This window comes from Amphibalanus amphitrite, unplaced genomic scaffold (genome assembly GCF_019059575.1).
Source record: "Amphibalanus amphitrite isolate SeventyFive unplaced genomic scaffold, NRLGWU_Aamphi_draft 000179F_arrow, whole genome shotgun sequence".
Taxonomy (NCBI): Eukaryota; Metazoa; Arthropoda; class Thecostraca; order Balanomorpha; family Balanidae; genus Amphibalanus; species Amphibalanus amphitrite.
Genome location: NW_024881674.1, coordinates 187,007 through 214,687, shown reverse-complemented (window position 1 = coordinate 214,687; position 27,681 = coordinate 187,007). Strand labels below are relative to the sequence as shown.

General features: G+C 47.0%; 1 protein-coding gene across 4 annotated transcripts; it reads right to left on the bottom strand.

The window, feature by feature from the left end:
• Positions 1-15: 15 nt before the first annotated feature.
• LOC122383992 (serine/arginine-rich splicing factor 3-like) lies at positions 16-12,438 on the bottom strand. Of its 4 annotated transcripts, none has more exons than XM_043370898.1 (7): positions 8,891-9,026; positions 8,643-8,645; positions 6,096-6,158; positions 4,204-4,357; positions 3,805-3,993; positions 1,211-1,327; positions 321-752 (listed from the first exon to the last, which is right to left on the bottom strand). In XM_043370898.1, the coding sequence occupies exons 3-7, from the start codon at positions 6,145-6,147 to the stop codon at positions 647-649; spliced, it is 618 nt and encodes a 205-aa protein (XP_043226833.1). In that variant the 5' UTR covers positions 6,148-6,158; positions 8,643-8,645; positions 8,891-9,026; the 3' UTR covers positions 321-646. The 4 variants fall into 4 exon arrangements, with proteins under 4 accessions (XP_043226837.1, XP_043226835.1, XP_043226833.1 ...); XM_043370901.1 differs by having other exon boundaries at positions 1,211-1,315; XM_043370902.1 differs by lacking the exon at positions 8,643-8,645 and having other exon boundaries at positions 16-752; positions 1,211-1,315; positions 8,891-12,438.
• Positions 12,439-27,681: the final 15,243 nt, after the last annotated feature.

Here is a 27,681-nt window from a genome sequence, read left to right as displayed (position 1 = left end):
AAAATGGGTTACCTCGGTGGCTCGAACAGGTTTATTTCATACCCGCCCCTCCCCCTCCCAGACAGGAAGTCGTCTCCATGGGGCTATTAAGGGGTTTTCCTATCGATTTTAATTCTTGTTTCGGGAGCAGAACATTCCGCCAAAGATTAATATTCGCAAACCATCCATCTTTCACTGACGTTCAAGCGAGATCTTCTGGGGACAGATACTCGTACACCTCGATGCACAGCGCACACATTTCTGAACTGCTTCATTACTAAATCGCACCTTCAATACTTTGCCAGACTTTGCTGAAGATTCCCTCCAAAACAACCATTTTTTTCAGACACGCAGTGTCTAAGCCGTGTATTTAGAGCCACAAACGTGCAGGTACAATGGCCTTCAAGATGAACCCAATAACATGATACACGATAGTCGGCTGTAGTCGGTCGGCCGTAGCCTCGCTCGGCGCGGCGGATACAGAAACGAAGCACAGAACTCGCCGAAACCATGGGCGAACATCAACTACGAACACACACCAATGACCGGCTCTTGGATGACTGGGCCATGTCCCTCTGATCGGATGTAGCGCCGGGCCAGTTTATCTCGGGGAATGCGGCAAGCGGGGCGTCGCTTCACTCAAAACGGTCTTCCTGATGGCGTTACCTCAGTCGCGACGCCGCGAAGTTGGAGAGCGCGAGCTGCCGTTCCGGCGCGGAGAGCGCGAGCTCCTCCTCGGCGAGCGAGAGGCAGCGCGCTTCGGGGTGCGAGACCTAAAACACGACAAGCGATATCAGTCAACTAGCCCAACGAAGAGCCAAAACGCGGATACACGTGCAAACCGAAAAAAAAGAAATGCGACGTTAAAAAAGGCTCCAGTCAGCTACGAAAACGTACGTTTTCAGGAAGGTTTTTCGGGACAAGCGGCAAATTGATAGCGTGAAGGATTATCAGTTGAGCATCACCGGTAGGGAAGGCGTGGGGGAAACTGCGTAGTAAATGTCGAAGTTCTGATGATGACTACGAACGCAATGTCGGTGGATCACCGAAACATTCAGCCATAGCAAAAGCCGTTGCTGATCAATGGAAGCCGACATTGGTGAACAAAGGAAGAATTATTCTTTCCGAGTTGCAAAACACACAACGAGTTAGTTGATGAATGTATTAGGGCGCGCGATGGCGATGGCCATTTTATCGCCCATTGACAGTCGCAGAGAGGCCAGGTCCTCACCTGGAGCGGTCGCGGGAGCGGCTGCGCGAGTAGGAGCGGCTCGGAGACCTCCTGCTCCTCTTGGTGGGCGTGCGCGAGCGAGAGCGACGGTCACGGCTGCGGGATCTGGAAAAAGACCTAACATTGGGAGAAATGAATGCCCGTCTCTAGACAAAGAGCAACGGTATTTATAGTGCTGTGCGCAGTAAGGGGATGGGGCACAAACGGATTCTTCAACAGGTAACATCAGGGTAAATACTATGTAAGTCGGTAAAGGGGCAGGTACGGCGTATTCATTGCATACAAGAGACGACTACTCACGAAATACGTGAATGATACACACGAGATAGTCAAAACGTACACATCGCGTGGGCGAATACGTTCCCGAGTACACAGGGTCGATGTTACCGTCAGCCTAGTTGGCACTCATGCCAGCTGACACGCCACAATTGCGACGGGTAGAGGAAGCCATAATCTGCATACGCACCATACAGTACGTTCATGACGGCGATGTGTTGATGGTATCTCGTGAACAAATGACAGTATGTTGTGAGCTTGAACAAAGCGTCCGGCCAAACACTTGCGGTGCAAAAGCATCGATTCACTTGGCCGATAATGCTAAATGGTTGAAGCATTACAAAGGAAGCAGGGTATGTGTCAGGCAAAAGGTAAGTACAGGTTCATAGGAGACACAGTGAACCCGTCATTGGCCAAGTCCTCAGCAATGATCTCACCAGAATATGTTTCCAGTATTTTAAGCAACGATCTTCACTTCCATTTGCCTACGTCGACCTCATTTACATTTCGTCTCTTGGAAGCACGTTAGCTTTGAATTATACTGAGGACCGAAAAGCCTAAGCTTATTCATTTTTTCATTGTTTGCCAATGACGGGTTGACCACTGCTCACTTGTGACACATTTAGGACGAAGGGCGTCATAGTGTGGTGTGGGGACTCGCGCGCACGGCATACCTGCCCGGCGGAGGGCTCTCACGAGGGAGTCGTCCACGCAGGCCGGCCGGCCGGGCGGGCGGGCAGAGTGCAGCTGGCGGCGGGTTGTCGGGCGGCCGCTGGTCGACGCTCCGCAGGGCGGCGGCCGCCCGCACAGGGACCGGTCGAAGTAGTCGCAGGTGCACTACACACGTGAGGAAGACTCGCAAATTGGCGGCCGGCCGACCGCCGTCGATGCCGCAGCGCGTGGTGGGTGTTACATGTCGCGTTTGAAGTGATCGAATAAGTTCAAGGACAAACTAGAAGACCGTGAATGTCCTGTAAAGGTAAGAAATCCCAATGGCCACGACAAACACTCCTGGGCACATGCCAGCGTCTTTAGATGCCTAAATTGGGTGCGTAAATAAAACGGTTCAGACAGAAACATTTCAGTGCATTTTAGATAAAGTGGGCATGTGATAGGAGTGCAAGGACGACAATATTGCCTACGCTAAGAACGACTCCCGTAACAAATAAAGGTACAAATGAATAGGGACCTACATAACGCACTGGTAGATAAGGATATCGAACAGTGTCAAAAAACTGGATAGCATATCGACATTCACGCCATGGAAACCAACTTATCACCTAACGAACGACAAGCGCGGGCCATTTTCACCTGCGCACAGCTAAAGCCAAGCTTTGAAGAAGCAGATTCGAAAAGAATGATGATTAAGATGATAACGTGAGGATAGCATTGCCTTGTGGCATGTAGCACGTTTTGTTGATGAATTCAATTGAAATAAAACACAAATGAAGCAAAGGATGTTTTGGCAATCAAAAGTAATTAACGACAGCCAAGCATTTCGAAGTCGAATAGAGTTGGAAGTTGGACTACCGTCGCTAGCAGGAGGCGTATAGTCATTGAATGGGTGTTTGGAATAATCTTTAAAATATATAAAAGAAAAATATCATCCAGCGGCTTACCTTCAAGGAATAAGGAAGGAGAAAAGGTCTTCTTGGAGATATGGGTAAGCACAACCAGTACCTTGCAGTTCAGAATCGAAAAAGAAAACACTAAAACTAAACGATTAAGCACCCGAAATAATGGAAAATATCAATTAACGATGGAAATTTGTGATAAATTAAAATAAATAAACAATAGTGAAACCTTAAAGGAATTTTGCGACGAACAAAAATCCTAAATGAGCCTGAAACAAATTGAAAAGCAGACAGACCAACCACCTCACATTGTGCATGCGCAAACTTTGCCTACGGCCTCGTACCGCTGCCATTAAATACTCTTCATCGAGACCAAAAACCCCTCCCGTTCGGAGCCCTTTATCGCACTACGGGAGGGCCCCTGTCCGCCGTCTCACCGCCGTGCTGTGGCGGCCCGATGACGCTCTAAGTCAGACGGACGGACGGGCGGACGGACGGTCTGATGGCTGTCCAGTGTCTGCGCAGACCGGCTACCGGCCGGTCGGGTGGAAGGAGCGGCGCGCGCGCGCGGGCGGGGGTGGTGTGCTAAGGCACAGGCGGGGACGATGTGCCGTCGCAGCTGGGCCACAGACACGCAATCATCCCCTACGGAGCGCCAGAGCAGAGCGTCAGGTCAGCTGCGGCGCGTGCGGCGCCCGGGGCAGCGTCCCGCAGCAGTCACACACCAAGGAACCGAGGACTGACCTGCGAATGGGCCGCTTGTTGCGGCAGTCGTAGGAGTAGTGTCCGCTCTCGCCACAGTCATAGCAGCGGTCGGCCGGGTCCCAGCCGCGCCCGTAGCGGCCTGTGCCCGCCGTGGGCCGCCAGCTGCCGCCGCGGTTCCGCGTGCGTCCGGTCGACATCTCCACGGTAATGCGCCGGTTACAGACCGTCCTGCGCACAGCGGCCACGGTCAACAAAGGTGGCCGACACAACACCTCGAGGATTTCGATATTTCCCCAGTAACGGACCATCCTGTGAGCAGTTAGCACAAGTTAAGTGGTCAGCTGCGACAATAAAGTGATAAAATGTTTGGTATTCACTATTCACATAAATATGGTTTGTATTAAATACATCCCATTTACATTTATAAAATGACCTCACCTTCCATCTAGACCCCGGACAGAGTCCCTGGCATCTCTGGGATCTTCAAACTCCACAAAGGCGAAGCCCGGCGGGTTTCGCGCCACCCATACGTTCTTCAGCGGCCCATAATAAGAGAATGCGTCCTCCAACTCAGTCTGAGATGCATTGCTTCCTATGAACAAATCAAGGAGTGGGGTGAGACATGGGAAAATAATTAGTTTTGCCAGAGGGTACCAAGTCACTGAAAAAGAATAAACAAAAACAAAAAGTTATTATTGGGAGAGAGAATTTAAAAGATCTTTATGATGATGTGCATGGATTTTAGTTGAATCGAAGCCCTAAGGGGATCCATGGAAACAGCCAATCTACTTGAAAATAAAATCTTATGTCTTTTCACAAGCTTTTGCTTGAATATTAAGTATATCCTTCACACATAGAACCTTCAAACTGGCATAACCTTCTGTGCTCATGTACGAAAATGTGAATTAGATCGCCAGTAAAAAACAACAACATCAACAACAAAAACAGTGAAAATACTTAAGCTTCACTTAAAGGTAGTGTGCCACCTTCCAATGATTTCCCATTTTATTTTTCCTAGGATAAGAAGCTTCTGTTTTTACCTAATATCGCAAAAAAAAATCAAAAATGGGCCTAAAATAGTGCTTTTTCGGCTAAAGTTTATCGGTTTTTCGATATGTATAACAACTGTAGTGGGCTGACCTGCAAACAGGCGTCGGCAACAATCGCGAATGCGGCGCACATGTGACAATAAGCAAAGGTCATTATAGGGTTACGACGTACGGGAATGAGTTATCAGCTGTCTAATCGTAGACAACACAATGTCGAATTTAAACTGTAAGCCTGTATTGGTATTGTTTCTTTAATTTGGCTGTCGAACATTAATCTACGGTTTGAAATATTATTTTATGTAAAATAATTGATATGAAACAGCCGTCTCTAAAGTTATGACCCCATCTCACCACATAAAAGTGGCAGAAATGACAATGATCAGCTGACGCATTTTTCTTGGCCGAAGTCAGAGCGCGCGGCCCGACGCACCACCACCGCACCACAAAGTATGAACAGAAGCCGCGCCCAAAGCCAGGGCCCCGGGCCCTGTTTCACCGGTGATAGCAGCACGCTGCTTTTACACGTGTCAAATTGGGTTTCCATGGAAACATCAACAGGCCCATTGCTCCAACACTACCACAAGTGTGACGTCAGCTCGCGCAATTTGATAGCAGCGTGGTAGCAGCGTCCCGTGAAACACCGCCCCGGTAACGTGAGGTAACCGAGTCGGGGCAGCGTGCGCTGACCCAAGCCGGGGCCGCGGCTTTGGGCGCGGTCTACCGCATCCCTGGGCAGCCCCGGGCTATCACATGACACCGGGAGGACGCGCGGCCCCGGCTTGGGTCAGCGCACGCTGCCCCGACTCGGCTACCTCACGTTACCGGGGCCCTGGCTTTGGGCGCGGTCTACCGCACCACCTAACAGGCGTGTTCGAAACCGCAGGAGATGATGATGAACGGGTTTATCGAAACTTGATTGGATGAGCATATCGGTAATAGCGATTTCAGTGTGTGCATTTATTGTTCATAGTGGTGTGAAATGTGGGGTGGGGTACGACCGACAACCCGTCGGGGCTAATTTCGCACTGGGGTACTCAAAATTTGAAGAATTTAAGACGTTTCCATGAGTTTTGAAGGTATGGATAAGTTCTAAAAATCCGGTTCTCCTGATCTGGGCCATTAACTCCATACGGTCCAGGAAAGCTGGCACACTACCTTTAAATGCAAGCAAAATTAATCATTACTATTGCATGATTCATCAGTCTATCAAGGGTGACCAATAACCATGTTGGTTGCTCAGGTGCTCTGGCAAATAATGGTGGACCAGCCCCTGTCACTCACCTAGATCCCCCACATACACCTTGCAGTCCGATGGTCCCCTGGAGTGGGACATGACTACTGTTCCTGAAAAGATGTCATTCAGCTCAGTCTTCTATACAATAATAGCTTGCAGTTTACAGAATAATTGCCCCAGCTTTATACCTATATTAAAAATGGCAAATATGCATCCTTGGTTGCAAAAACAAGTGTAATGCCTGCTTTATGACTACCCAAGGATCTTGGTGCAAGACTGAGTGCTGCTGCTTTAATTGGGCTGCACAAGATTGGGCAGTTGATGTCAGATAGTGTTAGTTAATAGGCAGTTCAATATTGAATTTCCACCGACCAATGGGCAATGCTGCTTGCTAGTGCTACTTATATCCCACATATCATGCTCCTGATTACAGCAGTTTGGACCTTCTCGAACTCATCGAAGATGCCTGACCCCTTATACCACTACCAGTGAAAGGTAAATGTTGTTTATTTTAAGGTTTCAGTAGGTGTTAAATTGAGTAATCATGATTTGCTATGTTTTTAATAAAAAGGTTGAATTTGCTTTGACTATCAAATGGTTTAGAAAAATAGCCAAAGGCCAGTAATATACTATGCTTGGAATTAAGGTTGAGTGATTATAGTATGCAGTGAAATCATATGAAATTATATCATGCAGTGAGGTCAAATCCCTCTTTTGCACCCTGGGCTCAGTCAAAACTGAATAAAAACCACACCATATTGTCACAATCCATGTATCAACCTAGACAATTGTTCATACAATCATCTAATGCTAAAAAATCAGGTACAATACAAACATAAATAAAAAAAACCTGATCTAACCTTGCCTACTAACCTACAGCCTACACCTACAACCTACCAACATACACCTACCAAACTACCAATCTACAACCTACCCTACAACCAGAGCCTTGCCTACTACAACCTAACCTACAACCTAAATCTGCTTATATATCCCGAAATGGAAACACCCTCAGTTTGTTTTTCAATAGAAAAACAATTCAAAAGAATAGTGTTTGTCTAATGAAGAAACAACCTTCGGGTATACCAAATAACCTTGCCTGACTCAAAGAGTGGTTGGGTGTAACTTATAAATGTTTTGTGTAAAAAGTCTCATATGTATCTATGTGTGATCTCACTTTTCTACCTTAGAAGGATGTGTTCTTTCTTTTCATGATTTTATTTTGTGAATTTCTCCAGAATTAAAAGAATGCAAAGGGGGAAACGACCTGCAGTGATGTTTTCACATGCAATAAGAGCTACAATAGAAACTAGCCAAGTGGTTATCACCCAGCGGAATGCTGCCTAATGAGTAATGTTTCAACATTAGTTTTAATGGTGGAATCTGAAGACAAGGCACCTCAGTTGGGGAAACTACGAGGCGAACATAAAAAATTGATTGGTCAATAAATGGACTTTTTATGACCATATATGGGCATAAATGCAGCCCCCTCTACTAAGGGTGAAAAACGGTATAACAAACCGGTACTTGCGGTATCGCGTCCACTTATCGGAGAAAAAAGACTTCCATTTTCCACTAGGAGTTAGCGTGATTTGATTAAATTCAGCAAATTGACTCGAAAATGGCGATAGGAAAACGGTTTTTCTGCAGGTTCTGGGCGTCACAATCAGCTGGCCATTCAATAAATGGATTAGTGTTTTGAAAGAAAATTGTTTAATGATTTAATTTAATTACAATAAACAGAGATATTTAATTTTAAAATAATAACTTAAACAAAATTAGAAAAACCATAAACAAAATAATAGAAATAACGACATTTTTAATTTAAACCACGGTATCGCTTACATTTTTGACGCGTCTGTTTCAATCCCCCATATTTGCCAATCACTGTTTGACCTTGTGTTGTAACTCTGGGATTTAAAGCTGCCAGTTAATTGTGCACCGAGTGAGTGTATGCTTTCTGTTGTTAAAAAACATTCTTATGCCTTATTTTTCATTTGAATGCTAGGGTGCATTAAAAAGATGAAGTTGTCTGATTTTATACCATATATGGTCATCCCCCCACCCACTCCAGCCGTTGACTGGCTAATCCAATTTTTGTTTGGCTCCTCGTAGTTTCCCAACTGACCTGGGGAGATTGGAACAAGGATCTTGAAATTTGTATGACAGAATCACATGACAACTAGCCTGTTAAAGGCATAGAGAGTGGGAGAATATCCCAATAATCATGCAACTAAAAATACCCTCTGGCGCTGTTCACAGATTCCACCATCGTAACCACTGAACTATCGTAACAAACAGAGTGCTGTTCACGGGCACCTGCGGTAGCTGCGGTAGCTGCGGCTCGGCGGTCAGCCGGGTAATGACGTCACAGAAAGTGGGGATGGGGCGGGTGGTGTGACGTCATACGGCTGCGGCCGGCTGCGGTCGCCTGCGTCTCCTGCGGTCGAAACGATCCGACCGCAGCGGCCGCAGGAGCCATTTGTCATGCAAAGTGGCGCGGCAGTTGCGCATTCGTGTAACTTGGGCGGAAAATTGACACGGCCGCCTCAGACGAACGCGTGATGACGTGCGCACAAGTGGGCGGGACTTACAGCCTGCGATCTACCGCAGCTACCGCAGTTACCGCAGGTGTCCGTGAACAGCACTCAGGATATAGGTGCAAGGCCAATCCAAAAAGAAGACATTCATGTCTCAGACCAAGAAGTACTGGACATTTTAAAAATGTATATATATAATATATCTTTTGATTAATAACTATTACTTGAACTCCATAAAATCAAAATACATATTTAAAAAATTGTAGCCAAACACGGCGCACAGATATAATGATCAAACTTACAGAACGACAAACGTTGATCAAATGTTTCCCCCAAGATGGAGGAAACGTCTGAAAGCAAAATATTATCGGGCTTGAAAAGGAACAATGAGTGAAATAACTCTCGGTATCACAGTATCCTCGCTCCCTTCAGAAAGTCAAAAAATGAAACGCCGGAAATGGGCTCTCTCTATCGTCTGGAGGTTTCGAAAGATGCTCTCCAGAGATGGCGCTAGTAAATTTGGCTGACATGACGTCATGCTTAAAAGTGATGGGTTTTGTGAGAGCAAATGTAATAATAGTTGAAAATTTTGTACTTTTGCTTAATTGAGAAAAAATTAATATACGATTGTTCAAAACAGCGTTTTCCTCATTCATCCTTCATTGTTTTAAGAGGAATATAGACAGTTAAATTCTTTTTTCTTGACCGCAATTCGCACACGCACTAAATTAAAAGCTGGAGTTTTGTGCGTTCGTAAATCGTGATTTGAGAAAATAAATTGACAATAATCTTTTGCACTTTTGCTTTACAATCAGTTTTCAATGCAGATAAATGCATAAATCATTCGAAAATAGGTATATCTTTGAAATATTATGATTTTCCACAAGCAAATTTTTCCAAAAACTTGAACTACTTACAACTGACGAACGCATCCAATAATCTGGATGTCTTAGGATGAGTTCGTCCTTTTTTCTCAAGGAAATACGATACAGTTTAAGCTACTTTACCGATTTATTAGGGTACTTTTGCTAATGAATTAATAAATAAATGACAACAATTAATCTCATTATCAACCATACTCGGAAGAATTTTCTTCGCATAAGCGCGAACACATCCGCGTTTTCATGAAAAGTAGCGCCTGCAGATGTCAGGACTGCTGCTTTATGTTTCGCAAGGTGGCGCAGCGCGCAGGGTACCGACTACCGAGGCTGAGGTCTCCAGACTCTCCACCACGATTTAGCTTGGAAATGGCCAATGGGGAAGGTCTCACCCCAAAAAAACGGACGCCCTTTTACACAGCTGCATAACGAGAATGAATTATTGGCATAGCTGACCATACGTCCCCTCCCCCTCTCCGCCCCAGCTCAATTGGAAATATCGCCTATTTTCCTTAGTCAGTTATATTCTGACTAATTTCTCACTCTTCCCAGTAAACCTTAAAATGCATGACGCAGATGTCCACTGCGTAAGTTGTGTGCTTGCGTAAGTGTGCCAACTATATAGTGTTGCCTACACTCTATAGTGCCTACTGCTTCCACCGTTGTTATAACTGGTGATTCTCAGGTCAAAAGTTACACAGTGGTCTCAGAGAACAATCGTTTCAACAAATTAACGATTCAAACCGTTGCATTCTACTTATATTCCGGTCAGTTCTGCTACTAAACGATTCCGGCAAAACACTCTTTAGGTTATGTATTAGCGAACCACCACACAAAATTCGCCCAATCAATGGTCAGTTATTACTGCTGGGCTGAACCGTCATACGCTATATAGCCTATTGCAGTCAATATTTTCAGAACGATACCGACTGACGAAATACAACGTATTCGCGGATTCGCACATACGTTGGCACCCAGGTGGCCTGTCAGCAGCCGCACAAATTGAGATGGTACACCGTAAAGCATGCCTTTCCACACAGGCACAAGCACAGGGACACAAATTCTCAAAATCCAAACTTATTCTAATACTGGTCAAATACTAATAGGCATAAAGTTTTGAGGTTTTCTCATGTTCATTCTTCTTTCAACACACGCGGCAGACTGCAGCAGAACATCTCACAGAGCTGCGCTGGATGCAGTCATGAGCTGGGACACGGTTTGTGACCAATGACCGATCGGGGGTGCCAGCCTCCTCCCGGCACGCGATGCACTGGCCGCCGCGCAGTCGATGTCGGGGCACCGCCGGCATTCGCCGACAGGGTTCCATCCGATTCGGTATATTGGTGGCAGCCCGAACAGTGACCCACGCGAAGCTGGTGGACGTCGATGGCCGATGAGCGATGCCCTTCCGCGACCGGCGGTGGCAGTCGGTCCCACATCAAGAACAGATACCAGTCATGCGGTCAGTCGGCGACGGCGCGGTCGCGAGCCGATCTGATGGTCGCGCGGTGGGCGTTGCCGACGTCCACCGGGACCGTCGACTGGGAGAGCGCGGCCGCCTCTTGGCCGCCGCCTCTGGTCGGCGCGCTCGTTGCGCTGTGGGACGGCATCCACAGCTGCAAGTCGTTCACTGTGAAGCGGTCGTTTGACCGGACCTGGCAGGCGGGGAAAGGGGGCCTCAGCTGAAGTAAAACCATCCCTCAGGCCAGCTTGAGCTGGCTCTCCACCTCACCATGTTAGATAAGCGGACACCCTCGTGATCATCGCAGCGATGATTGCCAATTGGTGTGTCATTATGGGAGAGGATGCCAGCCTCCTTTGCAAGATAGTCTGCCTTTAATATAGTGCAGCCCGACCCATTGCCTGTGGCAGCAGACTGGGCTTGATAATGCAGTGCAGGACACACCAAAGTAAGCGGCCATCTGTACCCCCTGTGCAGTAGGGGTGACTCAAGAGCCCAGAGTTGCCCTCCCCCCACCATTCTGTGCACGTGATAACTGGATGGGACATGCCATGGTCAGCATCTGTTCAAAAGCTGCCATAAGCATGTAAAGCTCCACTGGCATGCTCAAGCATGGTCACAGTCAGTTCTCACTTCTCAGTTGAACCTCCAATGGAAACCCATCACAAAGTAGAGATCAGGGCGCCTCTCACACTGCAGCACACTCAACGACTGAGGCACCATCTCATCACTTGCAGGTGGTTCTTGCCAGGAGCAATGCCAGCCACGCACATCAGGTGATAACAGCAGTGTACAACTGCAATCTACAAGCATCCATGTTCTTTCTGGTTTTCTCCTGTTGAGATCCACTGCCATGCATGAACTTGATGGGCTTTTGTTGCGCTCCTCCCATGTGCAGACAGGTTTCTGCTGAAACAAAACAAACAAATGTGATTAACAATGGCCCTGTTTCACCATCCAGACACTGTGTGCACTGGTAGCTACGGCATACCATAGCATCACTCCAATGACGTTGCATGTGATCTCTTAGTTTATGATGAATCGCGTTTGGAACAGAGTGAGAGTTGCTGAAAAACCGTACCAAAAACAAAGGTTTGAGTTCAAATACTGCTAGCATGCTGCTGGTGCTGGTACCGCAGCATGCTAACGTTCTGGGATGCTGTCATAGCTTAGCGTCACAGTGAAGTTTGTCGACACTGCCATGGAAACCCAATGCTCTGACACACGCAGCGCACCGCAGTGCTCTGCCATGAAACACCACCCATGAACGTTGGTTGCATGACCAGGATCGAAGCAGTGTGGCAGACAGTGATTTTTATTTTAATTGCACTTACTAGAGATTAACAAGTTGTTGGTGAAATTGCTTTTCATTATTCCTATTACCATTGTCTAAATTTCACATTTCAAGACAGCATCAGCATCGACATGTTATATAAATAAGGTTTAGACTTCAGGTGGCCCCGGGTTCCCCGGGTTTTTGCCCGTAGAACAAGGGCAAAAAGTTGTCAAAAAAAATATTTTTAAAAATACCTGCCTTTATCAACACCTCATCTACTAAAATCACATCTCAATACAATCAAACACAGATGGGGTAAACAACAAGGCCCTAAAAGCAAAAACCGTTTGAATAACAATGTGATATTTTGCAACCGCTGCACCATTACTGTCACGTACGCTATCCCTAGATTGGTTGCTGGTAAGTAGTGGTTGTCGTCATCAACTCGTCATACAGCAGCTGATTGGGATGGGCGGGGCCTATTTTTATCCAGGCGATAGAGAGAGCCCGGAAATGAACGTTATCGACGAGAAGCTTCCACATTCACCTGCTACCATATCCATCAACAAAATAAAGGGAAGCCTCCGGAATCAAAGGTAATTCGGAAGATTTGAAATCCCGGGCTGCTGGGGGTTGGCTGGGGGGCGGGGGCACGATCCCTACAGATAGCTGCCCCCCCCCCCCGGGGGGGTGGGCTGGGGGCATCAGCCTCCCAAACTCCAAACTGAGGGTCTCAGACTCTCAGTTTGAAGTTTCCGTCAATTTCCGTCAATTTCTCAGTCAATTTCCGAAAACGTGTCAGATTTCGCTTTCTTATTCTATCTGGCCCTCCCTGCAGTAGTCAAAGCCAGCAAAACTACTTTTAGTCGGAGTCCACTAAAACTTATTAGTTTTCTAGTCTATTGGCTTTCCTTTGATGCTTTCTTGAGTTCATTTGCCTAGGATGAAAGCGACACTGGACACATTCCGAACGCCGGGGATGGGTGGTGACGAATCTTGGGTGGTGACTGGTGGTACCACTACTGGTGCCTACTGCCTACTGTACTCTTGCTTGCCTCCCTAGTCCCTTCCGCACCCTTGCATTCAATCTAATACAGCCACGGGGCTGGCCTTTTAGATATATCTGAAGGAGTTGTGAAAGGGCGACACTCGACATTCTGACATTGTCTAAAGCTTGACAATGCAAGACAAGACCCATCGCTCTACTAAAGGGCATTTCAATTTTTGAATGATAAATACAAATACAATAAAAAGATCACTTGCATTGCACCTCATCGAAACTATAAAGGGCTCTAAAAATCACGAGAACTTCAGATAACTTTTTATGGCAAACCTTCGACATATGGGACGATGGTTCAATCACAATAGAATGGGACAGATAGAGACTTATCTATAAACAACCCTTGATGCTTGAGCATTGAAAAATGTCCCTCGGTCAATCAAAGAAAATCCTGTTACAGTCGTAGGTCGTACCAGGGGTGAAAAATTGTATCGTTTTGTCGTTGTCGACGACAACCGAGGAGACGATCTTATGGCGACCACGCGCAGCGCCTGAACTGATTAACTCCTTCCGCTTAGTGCGGTTAGAAGCGCACAATCTATCCGCCTCTGCCCACGCAACCCAATCACCTCTGCCCACGCAAACCATTCTCTGTCCCTCCCCATCACATCGACCAGGGGCGTAATCACTCCTTAAAAAATGGGCTGGAAATAACTCCCTGGGGGCGGCATCAAATGCGAAGGGAAGGGCGGCACTTATATTTTGGGCGCCAGAGGTGAGTGTTTGAGGGCCGTCGTGTTTGTGTATTAACCCTCGCCCGTATGGGGGGGGGGGTCGAACAGACCACCCCTCGGTTTTTCGCGAATAACTCGCGTAAAAAGCGGCCGATCACGACGAAACTTTCAGTACCCTCGCGTTAATCAAGTTTACACCTGCCCTGAAAATTTCATGACCCTGACCCTAATGACCTTTGACCTACTTTTCGAGCATGTTTGGCCGGAATCGCGATTCGGCGTATGTCGGCTCGCATTAGCCGCGCGTTTGCAGTCTTTCCGTGGTTTCATGCGTTCAAACATGGGATATGATGTTGCTCCCATGCATTAGGGTGGGTGCCAAGGTCACCGGAAGGTCAGGTCAGGTCAATGACCTTTGATGACCTCGGTTCACTTTTTCGAGTTTTACATGTTTCTAGTTGAGTAGTAATAGACAAATATATATATTGAGACGGGTTACACAGCACATTGGGTGGACGCGTTTCGTCTAAATGACTTTTTCGACACTCTCTCGGAAATTAATACAATACAAACACATTGTGTTTGTATTATTTTAATTTCCGAGAGGGTGTCGAAAAAGTCATTTAGACGAAACGCGTCCACCCAATGTGCTGTGTAACCCGTCTCAATATATATACATGTTTCTAGGTTAGTTTTTGGAGCTAAATTCGAATTTAGCAACCATTTGAACATTTACGAAGTAGTTCTGCCGCCAGAAGTTGTCGACGCCAGTACACTCAACCAGTTCAAGACCCACCTAGACACCCACTGGGCAGACCTCGTACACGCGATACCTTACACAGACCAGTAAAACCCACACTAAGCAGCTCGACTGGAACGGACGTAAAGGCCAAGTAGCCTATCAAAATTATGTACTTCTAAGTAGTTTTGGTGCCTTCGTAACATGTTACGAAGCTGTCAGAGGCGGTTGCCACCTACTACGAATACCCGACAAAACCCTTACTGTTTGACCTGACCTGACCTGACCGGACCTGGCCTAAATGCATGAAGACATCATCTATGATTATAATTAACATGATATGCGTGATCAGTACCCCGAAAACTCCATAGCAGCCACCCTTTACGACGTTCTAACAGGTCCCGATTTTCCCGACATTTGGGTCATTGACCTGGCCTGGAAGGTGACAAGGTCTACCGATGACCTAAGACCTTAAAATTTGGTAGCATCGGCTTGTTCTCGTCACGGGCAACATGGTCGTTTTTTCCGCGAAGCTCTAGCTCGATCAGGGGCGAAACGGCAAGCCCCCCCCCCCCCCTATACGTTCGCGGCTGAAATAAAAACACCAATACGGGAAAGGGTTAAGAACTTTCGCTTTGGGAAATAAGAGCAATAATCAGCAGTCAACTGACTACACGTTATGAGGCGCAGACGTTGATAACCCGCCACTCCGCCACGGCTCTGGTGTTTGAGATATTGATACTTTATGAGGTAGATATGCATGCGTAAGATGGGCGGTCAGCCCGTTGCTAGCAGTTTGACTTTGCTACTACGCACCGGATTGATAAATGATAGGTACACTCTTAAATAGTTCACTTCATTCAGGGTAGTTTAATTGCAATGGGATCTGAGTTCTGACTGGTTGGCGTCAAACCCAGCTGACAATTCTAGGGCAGCCATGCAGGTAGTTAGCTATCCTAGTTAAAAGTTTACATAATAGACAGCGGCGTATTTAGAAAATTGCGAAGGGGGGGGGGGCAAGGGTTAGGAGAGCGCCACCTCACCCAAGGAGGGCGCCATACGGTCACGAGATAAAAATCCGTAACGATCGCTCAGGAGGGGGAGGGGAGGCGTTTTTTTTTACCACGCCACCAGTTTTTCTTCGCGTGTGTAAGGAAAGCCGCGACGCGCAATGCTGCAAAACTTGGTAGGTATTGGGTTAATCTCACAGTGGCAAAAAGGTTGCAAGTGATTGGCATAAGTACTGAGTTCCTATTGACAAAGTGTTCTTGAAATGCTGCGCCGAAGGGACGCGATATTTTCGAAAACAAACCCTTTCTCCGCTTTTTAAGCACACCTGATTTGTTCTCTGTTCAAAGCTTTTCTCACTCTTTTAGCAAAGTTGCTGGGGCAAAAATAAAGATTGGTGGGGCCACTGCCACACCAACTGTACCTACAGGAAGCTCCGCCCATGGGTGACGGTGTAGAAAAAGTTAATTGGTGGCGGCATCCACACCAGATCACCGTATCGGATTGATACCGGAGCACGAGATGCGTAAATACAATCTCACAACAAGAAGCAGCAGCGCAGCAACAGCATCAGAAACATAAACCGAAACGGGACTGCTCCTCATGAGAGCGGGTTAGCCTCTTCGGGCTTCTCACCTAAATTGCCTCAGACCAGCCCCTATAGCCTTCTCACAGATCCATCCAGTGTTAAGCACATAACACATAACCAATTTCAATCGCCGAAATTTCAAACGTTTGTTGTTGCGGCTGTGCCCATTGACTTCTTTATCGTGATCACTGTACCTAAATGTCATTATTGTAAGATCAATCTGTTAAGACCAAGACGGGTTTCATGCATAGAGCGTGGAGTTTTGGTTTACTTCATTCATTGTGCTGAATGCACGCTCATCTGTGGCAGTTTCGACAGGCAAGGCATCAAATATGTGAAAGAGAGCCGCTACGCTGGGAAACGTAGGTAAATGAAGGGCAGCGATCAACAGCAGTCGCCAATGAGTAGAAGGGCTGCGATCGACAGGAAGGCGCCAATGGCTGAGAGGGCGGCGATCATCAGGAGAGCGCCAAATAGGAGGACCCCCGATCAGCATGAAACAGGAGGGCGCCAAAAGATAGGAGAGCCCCGATCGACATTCGACAGGAGAGCACCAATAGGTAGGCTAGTGGCAAGCAGCAGCAGGGCGCCAATGGGTAGAAGGGCGGCAATTAACAGGAGGGTGCCAATAGGAAGGAGGGCCCCGGCCAACATTCACCTGGAAGGCGCCAGTAGGTGGGGGGAGCACCGAAAAACAGAAGAATGTTAATTATCTGGAGGGCGGTGATCAGCAAGAGGGCGCCAATGAGTAGGAGGATGGCAATCAACAAAAGGTCGCCAATAGGTAGAAGGGCGGCGATCAACAGGAGGGCGCCAAAAGGTAGGAGGGCGGCGATTAACAGGAGTTCACCAATAAGTAGAAGGGCGGCGATCAACAGGAGGGCTCCAATAGGACGGAGGGGCCCGATCGACAATCAACAGGTGGGTGCCACCAGGTAAGAGGGCGGCGAGGAACAGGAGGGCGCCAATAGATAGGAATGTGGCAATCAACAAGAGGTCGCCAATAGGCAGAATGACCATGCAATCAACAGCAGGTCGTCAATAGGTAGGAAGGCGATCATCAACAGGAAGTCGCCGATGGGCGCAAGGTTGACGATCAAAAGGAGGGCGGCAATGGTGAGGAGGGCGCCTTTGCCCAAGAGGGTGACATTGAACAGGAGGGCGCCTGCATGAGTAGGGCTGCGATCAACAGGAAGGTACCAGTGGGTAGGATGGCGCCGGCGGCGATCAACAGAAGGGCGCCAGTGGGTGGGAGGGAACACGAGGGTGCCAAAAGGTAGGAGGGTTCCGATCAACATTCAACAAGAGGAAGCCACGCAGGGCGCAAATGGGTAGGAGAGGGCGGCGATCAACAAGAGGATGCCAGAACGGAGGACGGCGGCAATCAAAATTCTACAGGAGGGCGCAGTTGGTAGGAGGGCGCCGACCAGTCGAAAGGCGCCAACGGATAGCGGGGCGGCGACCTACAGGAGGGCGCCTTTGGGTAAGGGCGCCGATTTATAGGAGGGCGCCAATAGGTAGGAGTATTCTGATCAGAATGAGGGCGCCAGTGGGTAGGACGGCTGCGGTCAACAGGCTTAGCTTGGCGACTACCACTACGATAAGAGCGCTACAGCCTACACAGCGGTTAGAGGGCGCCGGAGGGCGCCTTCCAACCGCATTTTTACCGGGGGCGGCATTTCAGCATCCAAAAAAAATGGGCTGGAATTTCCAGCGTTCCAGCGCGGTGGTTACGCCCATGACATCGACTCGCAGTTCTCGAGTCCGTTACCTCCCGTACGCGGCGGCATCCCAGTGGAAAATTTCCTGGTAGCTACAGACATATTCCAGCTCCCCGTAGCTATTTAGTATATACTGCGTCGTTCGACCATCGTTCGGACGCATATTTACGTCTGGACAACGAGTTGCGTTGGAGAGGCCGGAAATAGTGGCGATTTCAGGACTGCAATAATGGACCCTCATTGGAATGATTCTTTTTTAAAACGTGCGTTGTTTTTAGCCGAAATTTAGTTCTTACTATAAAATATTTTGTCATTAGATTTTGGCCGAGAGTGAATACCATCAGAGCTAAGTTTTTACTTTCATTGTATTTTGTCCAGAAGCATATAGTGCTGTTTTATTGCAGTTTTTGCGCGTTTGTTACAAAATATGAAGCAAACCTGCAAACAAGTTCATTGCTCTTGTGTACGAGCCACGTGGTTAGCTCGTGTCGAAGATTTATTCGATATTCTGGCGATAGGTTTTGCGATATAGCTATTTTCTCGGCTCATTTCTCTAATCTCACAAATCACAAATTTCTTGGAGCCTCTGTTTGGTACTTAGTTTTCTGTTTTGAAGTTTTTCCGTGCGCGTTGGTTGAAGTTGGCGTCTGCACGTCGCCATCTTGTCTACTTCATCAGGTCGTATTGTCCATTCTTTTCGCTTTCTTCTTTACTATTCTAGAGACTTTTCATAATCAAGGTTCTTTGTTCTCTATCTGACCATGCCGCCTGCCTTCTCCAAGGCGGTCACTGCCACGCTGGAAGGAAAGTTTGTCCCAGGCGGCGGCCCAGCCTACGTTCTCGCTAGATTCAAAAACAAAGACAAAAGCTTTCGAAACTTTAGCCCATACAAAATCCGGGATGAACTTCTGAAGGTTCTGTATTACCCAGCAGCCAAAGTCTCTGCCCTGCGAAGTGGAACTCTTCTAGTTCAAACACAGGATGCAAAACAGACTGATGCGCTTCTGGCATGGACCTCGTTCGGAGAGGATGAAATATCTGTGATTCTTGCTGATCGACTTAATCAGGTTGAGGGCATTGTGTATGCCCCAGTGCTCATGACAGAATCGCCTCAAACTATCCTCCATGAAAGCCGCGACCAAGGAGTAGTGAGCATCACTCGACTTCCTTCCAAAAACAACAAACCCAACCCGCTTCTGAAAGTCAGGTTCTCTGCAACGCAACTTCCAGCTCACTTCTATGCTGTATATGTGCGGTACGAGGTGAGGCCCTCATACCAACTCCTTCGACGCTGCATCAGGTGTCAGAGATATGGACATGGCAGGGGCACGTGCAGGGCTCGTACGGAAAGATGCGCAAGGTGTGCTGGAGACCATCCAACCCTTGGCTGTGATGCCCCACCATGCTGTGCGGCATGTGGAGGCCCCCACCCAGTCACCAGCAGGGAGTGCCCTGTCTGGAAGGAAAAGGCCAACGAGCTTAGAGGAGTAGCCCCACAGCTGTCCAACCAAACCCGGACCCAAGCAAGGGTGATCCCTCAGGCCAGTCCCTTCAACCAGGAGCGCGATTGGCCAGAGCTAGCTACCCCAACAGCTGGCCCTTCTGGTGACAGGTCCCGGCGAGCTGCTCCCAAGCCCCGACCTGCGTCCTACAGCTCTCTCTCACAGGCTCCTGCAACCAAACCGACAAAGGGGCCCGGCCCCCAGCTCGTGCGTGAAAGCACCGAGGGTCGCCCCCCGGCCCAAACATCAGAACTGAACGGAGAGATCGAGCAGGACAGAACCCCCTTGCTCACTGACCCCTCCCCAGTAACTCCGATACTGCGGTCCAGGGCCCTTGACTCTGATGACTCGACAGGTCGTGAGCAAACAGAGAATCTCACCGACGAGGAGGAGACGCCAAACAGTCGCTCTCTTTTCTCCCTGCAGCGATCGCCAGCCATGTATAGCGATAGTGACTCTGACTCGTCTCTGACGCAATTCACCCAGAAGACACCGAGCACTCGTCTCCGATCACGCACAGTCAAAAAGAAGAACATGGGCGTACGATCGCAGCCTGTGACCAAACGGTCTTTCATTCCTGAATAGGTCATCACAGCCCCTTGCTGTAAGCAGTGTTCATGCATTTTCTTCAATGGAATGTAGGAGGTCTTCTCTCACATCTATCAGAATTTAAGCAGTATCTACAAAAAGAAATTCCTCTTCTAGCAGCAATTCAAGAAACGCATTTTCGGAACTCTGATCACTACAATTATGATGTCCCTGGATACACATTGTATAGACATGACATAAATATGCCAAATCGACAGGGAGGGGTTGCACTATATGTAGCGAACTCTCTTCCTCAGCGTCAAACAATCTTGGCTTCCACACTTAATGTGGTAGCGGTAACAATTTCCTTGTTTAATCGAGAGGTTTTGGTCGCATCGGTGTACTTGCCACCCAACTCAAACATTGTTAACCGTGATACCATAAATGCTCTGTTTGGACAAATGCCTGAACACTGTTTGATGCTAGGCGACTTCAACGGCCACAGTCCATTATGGGGCAGCCAACAGCTAACTCCAAGAGGGCGGATCATAGAGACTGAACTCAACCGCCAATCTCTTATAACTATGAATGATGGAACTCCGACTTTCATCAGCCACAGCTATCATTCAACATCCTCCATTGACCTATCAATCTCTTCCCCCAGAATAGCCCCGCTTTTCAAATGGAATGTTTCACCAGACCCCCTTTTCTCAGACCACTTTCCTATAACCATTGAGCTTGCCAACGCCACACCACTGTCCCCTATAACTGAACGCAAAATATGGAATACGGGTAAGGCTGATTGGAAAGCATTTAACGCCAGTGTCAACCGTCATTCCCCTTACAGCATGACCCGTACGATATCGAACTTCATAAACGCAGTAAGGGCTTCAGCCAGTGAAACGATAAAAGAAAAAACCAAAGTCGGTGGCCCAAATTTACCTAAAAATCCACCCTGGTGGAATTGGAAATGTCAGCGAGCCAAGGCTTTGCGGAAAAGGGCATACAAGCAATTTCAAAGGTGTATCTGTGATAGACACGCCCACCTCTATTCAGCAGCACGAAAAGAATGTGCTGAAATTATATATAAGGAAAAAAAAGGAAGCATGGGAAAATTACGCTGCTAAGTGTAACCGATTCACCCCCCTTAGCGAGATATGGTCCCAAGTTCGGTCATTTGCTTCCAGAAGAACCGCTCCACGCCCCTTCCCCCAACTGCGTATAAACAACACGTTCATAACGGCCCCGCCTGAAGTCGTAAATGCTCTCGCCAGACAGTTTGCAGCCGCTTCCTCGACAGAGATTTACGATCCAAATACTCATCGAATCCTTATCAGACAAACCAATAATCTTGATTTTTCCTCAGCTAATACTGAGTCCTATAACGTTCCTTTTACCCTTCGCGAACTTAAATTATCTTTGGCAAAGGCCAGCCCCAAGACGTCAGTAGGCCCTGATGGTCTTCCTTACGCATTTTACATCAACCTAGACGAACTAAACCTATCCACTCTACTCATCGCTCTAAATAATCTTTGGTTAAATGATTCCTTCCCGGATGAGTGGCTCAGGAGTATTATCGTTCCGATTCTAAAACCAGGCAAAGACGCTCAACTCCCAAATTCCTACCGCCCAATCTCTCTCACAAACTGTATTTGCAAAATCTTTGAGCGCATGGTGATCACCCGCTTGCGTTACTACCTGGAAGATAAAAAATGCATAGACTCTTGCCAAAGTGGATTTCGTCAACACCACAGCACGGCAGATAATGTCGTTCGTCTAATCTCTGACATTCAAGTTAACTGGGAACGTCGCCAACCAACAGTTGCTGTTTTCCTGGACCTAGTTTCTGCCTTTAATAAAGTACACAGCTCGACGGTTCTGAACAAACTTCATTCAATCGGCATTAGAGGCCATTTGGCCATCTTTCTTCGTAATTTCCTCAAACCTCGCACCTTCAGAGTTCGTTGTCAAACCACGCTCTCTGACGCTTTCCGAATGGAGCACGGTGTACCCCAAGGAAGTGTATTGTCACCTACCCTATTTCTAATCGCTATTAATGATCTCTTTTTATCACTTCCACGGTTTCTTACCCTCTCTGTCCGTTACTCACTTTTTGCCGACGATATTGCAATATGGGTCTCCCACAAAAGCTATAAACAAGCCTTTTCAATTATACAAAAGGTAATCGATCACTGCGTTCAATGGTGTAAGAAATGGGGCTTCTTTCTGTCAGCTCCTAAGTCAGCTCTGATGGTCTTTAAAAGGGGACCTCTACCGTCCTTGGACGAATCGCCACAGATTGATGGAAATAGAATCCCGTTTTACACATCCCACAAATTTTTGGGGATAATCCTGGACTCAAATCTGACTTTTCGACTCCACGTAGAGCACATCAGGACACGTTGTCTTAAAAGAATAAACGCCCTAAGATGCATCTCAGGTTTTACCTGGGGTGCGGACAGAAAAACGTTGTCAATGCTTTATATAGGACTCATCCGATCTACTCTCGAATACAACTGTTACCTTTTTAGTACACTCTCGCCCACTCTTTGTAAACGGCTCGAAGCCATACAATCAAATTGTCTACGGATGATAACCGGGGCTTTCCGCACAACACCGACACTCTCCCTGCGAACGGAGGCAAACCTGCCAGCTCTAGAAGACCGCCGTTACTTCCTTTTCCTACGATACTACTATCGCGCCAAAAGTATTCCGAACCATTCTGCAATTCCAGCGATGGAAGCCAGGAAACCATTTTCCCGGCAACCTCTCCGCAGGTCGTGCTTCCTTCCAGAAATTATAAATCAGGCTCATGAGATACTCAACATTGGCCAAATAAACGTTGCCTCTAAACCGCCTATGCTTCCCTTCTGGCTCCTGCGAGACATTTCTATTGAATATCTCTTTAACGATTCAAAATCTAACATTTCGCCAATGGATGCCCAATTGCTGTTCCATGAGTATGTACAGAGAAACCTAGACTCCACATTCTTCTACACTGACGGCTCATGTCTTTCAAACCAAACGGGCGCGGCAGCCGTGGGCCCGAATATTAGATACAAAATACGCCTGCAGGACCATACCACTATTTTTTCAGCAGAAGTTCACGCTATTCAAACGGTAGTCCGTCATATACAAACACTTCACATTGAACAGGCAATAATCTGCACCGATTCCAAATCTGCCCTTCAGGCTCTAGAAAGAACTGATAACGTCACCCACTACTGCATCCAAAATATCCACAAAATGCTACTAGAACTAGACGAAAGTCAGCATATAACTTTTCTTTGGGTGCCAAGTCATTGTGGCATCGCAGGGAATGAGCTGGCAGACACCCTCGCTAAGGAAGGAGCAATGAGAGCAGACCCTAGTGGGGTGCCTCTCTCGATCGGGGACGTCTGCCACAAACTCCGAACAAAATTTAATACTTACCTACAAAACAAATGGAACCAAACCCACTCTCCTCATTTATATGCGATCAAGCAAAATCTTACATCCTGGACAACTTGCAACCAGCCAAATAGGATTCGCGAGGTTACACTGGCAAGGCTACGATGCGGACATACTCGTTTTACCCACTGTCATCTTTTCGAAAGGACGGACCCACCAATATGCCAAACATGCAACACACGCATTACGGTTGAGCACATTCTAATCGGATGCACAGCCCTCCGAAACGAACGAAAACATATCAACAACTACCTTACAAAATATCGCCTCAGAAACGATCTTCCGACTCTTCTCGGAGATGATCCAGCACTTACTGATCTAGTACTTGATTTTGTCTTAAACTCACCTTATTCCGACAAACTGTAAAGTAAGCACCTTTACTTGGCCTTAAGCATACCGCATTACAAGGAATATATAGTCGCCGAACGAATGCGAAAAGCGTTTTTCATCCTTCTCGCTATCATCGCAAGGGACTGTCCACATACTCTTGGGACTGTCCCTTCACCCACTGCACAACGACGAGCAGCGGCCAAGGATTCTTCAGTCACGGACCCGGCCGCTGAACAGCGGCAGCGGCCGGGTTTGGGCGACCACAGGCCCGGGTACAACAATCGGCCCTCAACAGCGGCAGCGACATATCCTCCACTCTTCAAACCATTCCTATCATCCAACTTTCATCGTAACATCGTAACCCTACCATTCACAAACTTCCTCCTTCCCTCCCCTCACAAACATCAATTTAACGGTAAGTCTCACTGTCATTTATGTATCTTAACGTAAATTCATGGGTTTTTCCCCATATTCATGGCATAGTACATGGATATGGGTTTTCCCATGTTGTCTTGCAGTAAAAGTGGCCACCGGTCTTAGTTAGGACGGCCGGTTTGTTTTGCGCGGCGTAGTTAGGTCGCCGCCCTCCTCGCGAGGCCGGTAACGTAAGTTAGGGCCACTAAAAAAAAAAAAAAAGCAAACAAGTTCCAAGGTGAAGATGATGTATATCGCAAAATATCATATTGACCTCAAGTTCATCCGTTCCTTCCATGATTGACTAGACAGATTTACACATTTCAATTTTATCTTGGATCAAAGGTGTCCGTGTGATCAGTGCCAACTGCCAGAGGTTAACTTGAAGGGAAGCTTGAGCTATGATAATTGCTCTTGTCCATGCCCCTCCACTAAGAAGAAGAAGTTATTAGATATTTTGCTTTGTGTATTCCAAGAGGAGAGAGAAGTGGGAACTATTTTCTTTGTGCCTTCATGTCGAATTGAAGATGGATCATTAAATTTTCAAGGCGTTGATCAACCAAGCATTTAGTCTTTCTCGTACATAAGCAGTGGCTAAGAAGAAAAAGTTAATCATACCTGAAGTTTAGTCATCTTACTTCAACTCAAACTTTGCAGCAAGATCCCCAAGGACAGAGGATATATTGTATACCTATCCTGTAAATCAAAGCATTTTTGTGCTTGCAAATGCTTAAGTTATTTGTTGTGTGCTCGGAGTGAGGCTATGGGCGTTTTGTTGTATGTTTATGCGGAGATTGAATATACCTAACTGTGACCCTGTGATTGTTTGCATATTTACTACAGTCAAACAGCATATTCAAATAACATACTCACCTAGCTCATAGCTGTACCCCAGCAGGATTTGTACTTGTTGATGTCTCAAGCATGAACAAAGCACTAAACTAGCTTAGTTATCATTTCCCACATTTTTCTGAGCATCTAACATGGCATGCAGCAGTGCAGAGCAGCTTCAGAGAAGAAACACTTAAAATGCACAGACTCACAACAGCCACCCAATGAGCCAGTTCCACATTTGGCTGTTTCCCTGGATGTGGTTTGGCAAGGTGAGCTACCTGTTATCAAGTTGAAGGTTAGCAGGTAAGATTGAGTTAGGGTGAGTACCTAGTACCTATAACTGGGTGCTAATGCTATGCAGGTCTTGGGTAAGTTGCAAATAAGTGTGATGATTGAGGTTAGGTCAGGTTAGTCAGGTATGAATTGATCAGGTCACATTTTTATGGACACTTGGCAAATTAAAAAAACTAACATGACCTAATATTAGCTAACCCAACTAAACCTACATAACTGCTAAACTATAGGTACTGAGCGCACCTACCTACTTGTGCCTACATCTCATACCAAGTCAAAATAAAGTTCCTTTCTGGAAGATTACCCTGGCAGTACTTTTTATCCCAGCCCTGTGAAGAAAACTAATACTTCTCAAGTTCTGAATCCCTTCTGGTCATCCACAGAAAGAAATGCTGACAGCTTTGCTTTTGTATATTAGACCAATCAACACTGATCACCATCACGGAACACATGATATGATCACATCGTTGCATGGATTGTCACCTTGACAATTTTACTTAAATCCTTTTTCAAGAAATGCAAAGTAATGATGAACATCAAATTAAACACTATAAAGCTGATTTAGTGATCCAAGCTTTCTCTTCCAGTAGCAATAGAATGATCGCATGTTTCATTTGCCAGACACTGAGTAATGCACATTACCATCTGCATAGCAAAGTAAAGCTGCCCGGGTTTGTTCATTCTAGATTTTTTCACTTGGCAGTTAGCACTCATTGATCTTGCTGCTGTAGCCTGTAAGTAATATTTCAATATTCATACCAATACATCAATACGCGTTCATCAGCCAACATTTTCTGGCTTGATACTGCGCGTCTTCTTCAGTACTGATCTCCTGCAATATTATAGCTTGTTTTCGGCCAATAGGCTCTTTTAATTTTACTTTTTCTTGCTGATAAGTGAGCCAGATCAACTTGAACTTGCATTTATCAACCAACATTTCCTAACTTCAACCTGATGTTACTCATGACTCACAACTGAGGACTCTTAGCCTCCTGTATACATCAACTTGGGATTGTTTTCAGTCAAAATGCTTCTTTTAATATGATATAATTCAGTCACAAGAGATTCAAAACTTACAACAAAACGACATTGACATACAAGAGTTCGAAAACCATCAGATAAGGCCTTGGAACGGAGCAGAACGGAGCCAACTGTGTGGTGCTCCATTTGTTTGTTTACAATAATTGTAGTGCTGATGTATTGTTTTAGGACTCTAGCGGTCGGCTCATAAAAAACTGAAACATTTTCACAAAATCTGTAAGGCAATTAATATTTCTCTGAAAGAACTTAAATATTCAAAAGCGAAACACCATGAAATACAGGAATCAGAACGAAAAAGTAACCCGAAAATCCAGCCTAATAACCGGCTCCTAAAACTGCGGCAAAATCAGCACTTTTCCCCGCAACTCGTTGTCCAGACGTAAATATGCCGTTCGGACGGCCGATCGGTGACCCTCATAAAGACGACCAATGGCATACCAAGTGGTCGCCGTGGTTGTCCGCTGGCAACACGTGTCTGGCAAATCTAGTACATTCCAGGTCCTGGAATACGGCCGGCCCCTGCCCGCACCCTTCAGCGCCGCCCCCGGCCGGCGGCCAGTTAGCGTCCCCTCCAATCCGCCGGGGCTCCTTTTGTGACGTCAAAACCCACCCCGGTGGCGCCTGGGGGTAGGTCCGCGGCGGGACATCTTGAGTGGGACCGTGTCAGTGCCGGTAATGTTTTGATGAGGCCGAGGGGAGGGCACGCCATGACATGCCCACGGGGATATGGTGTCTCGGGACTTCCAAGGTCGAGGAACACGGCGTCTGCACGACTGAAGTGTACCAACTTGAGCACGTTTTGTTCAAAGGTGAGTGGAAGTCGACCAGTGGCACCGTCGAAGGGTCACCGAAAGGGTCAAAAGGGCAGTATCTTCCGCGGCGCTGTACAGCTCTATATAATTGGTTCCCGAGTTGTGCGCGGGTTTTGAAAAAATATTGAAAGGCAATATCTTTCATTTAATGACCTCTGGTGACCTGACCTTTGACTTAGCCTACAAAACGAATGTCATATTTTCGCCCTTCCCTTATCTTCGGACGTTCTTTCGAATGCCGTTTCCTGCTTGTCACTACGTGACCCAGGATCCGAGTTAAAAGGGCGGGGTGTTTGACCCCCCCCCCCCTCCTGAGCAGGGCGTGGAAATCAAGGACCCTCAGCGGGGCGCGGGTTAGACATCTTGAGTTGACAACCAAATAAGCCCGTTTTTCTTTGGACGACAACCACCGAAACACTTTTTCCAGCCCTGGGTCGTACCAAGCGTCATGCAAATAATGGGGACACTATAAAAGTCGAGC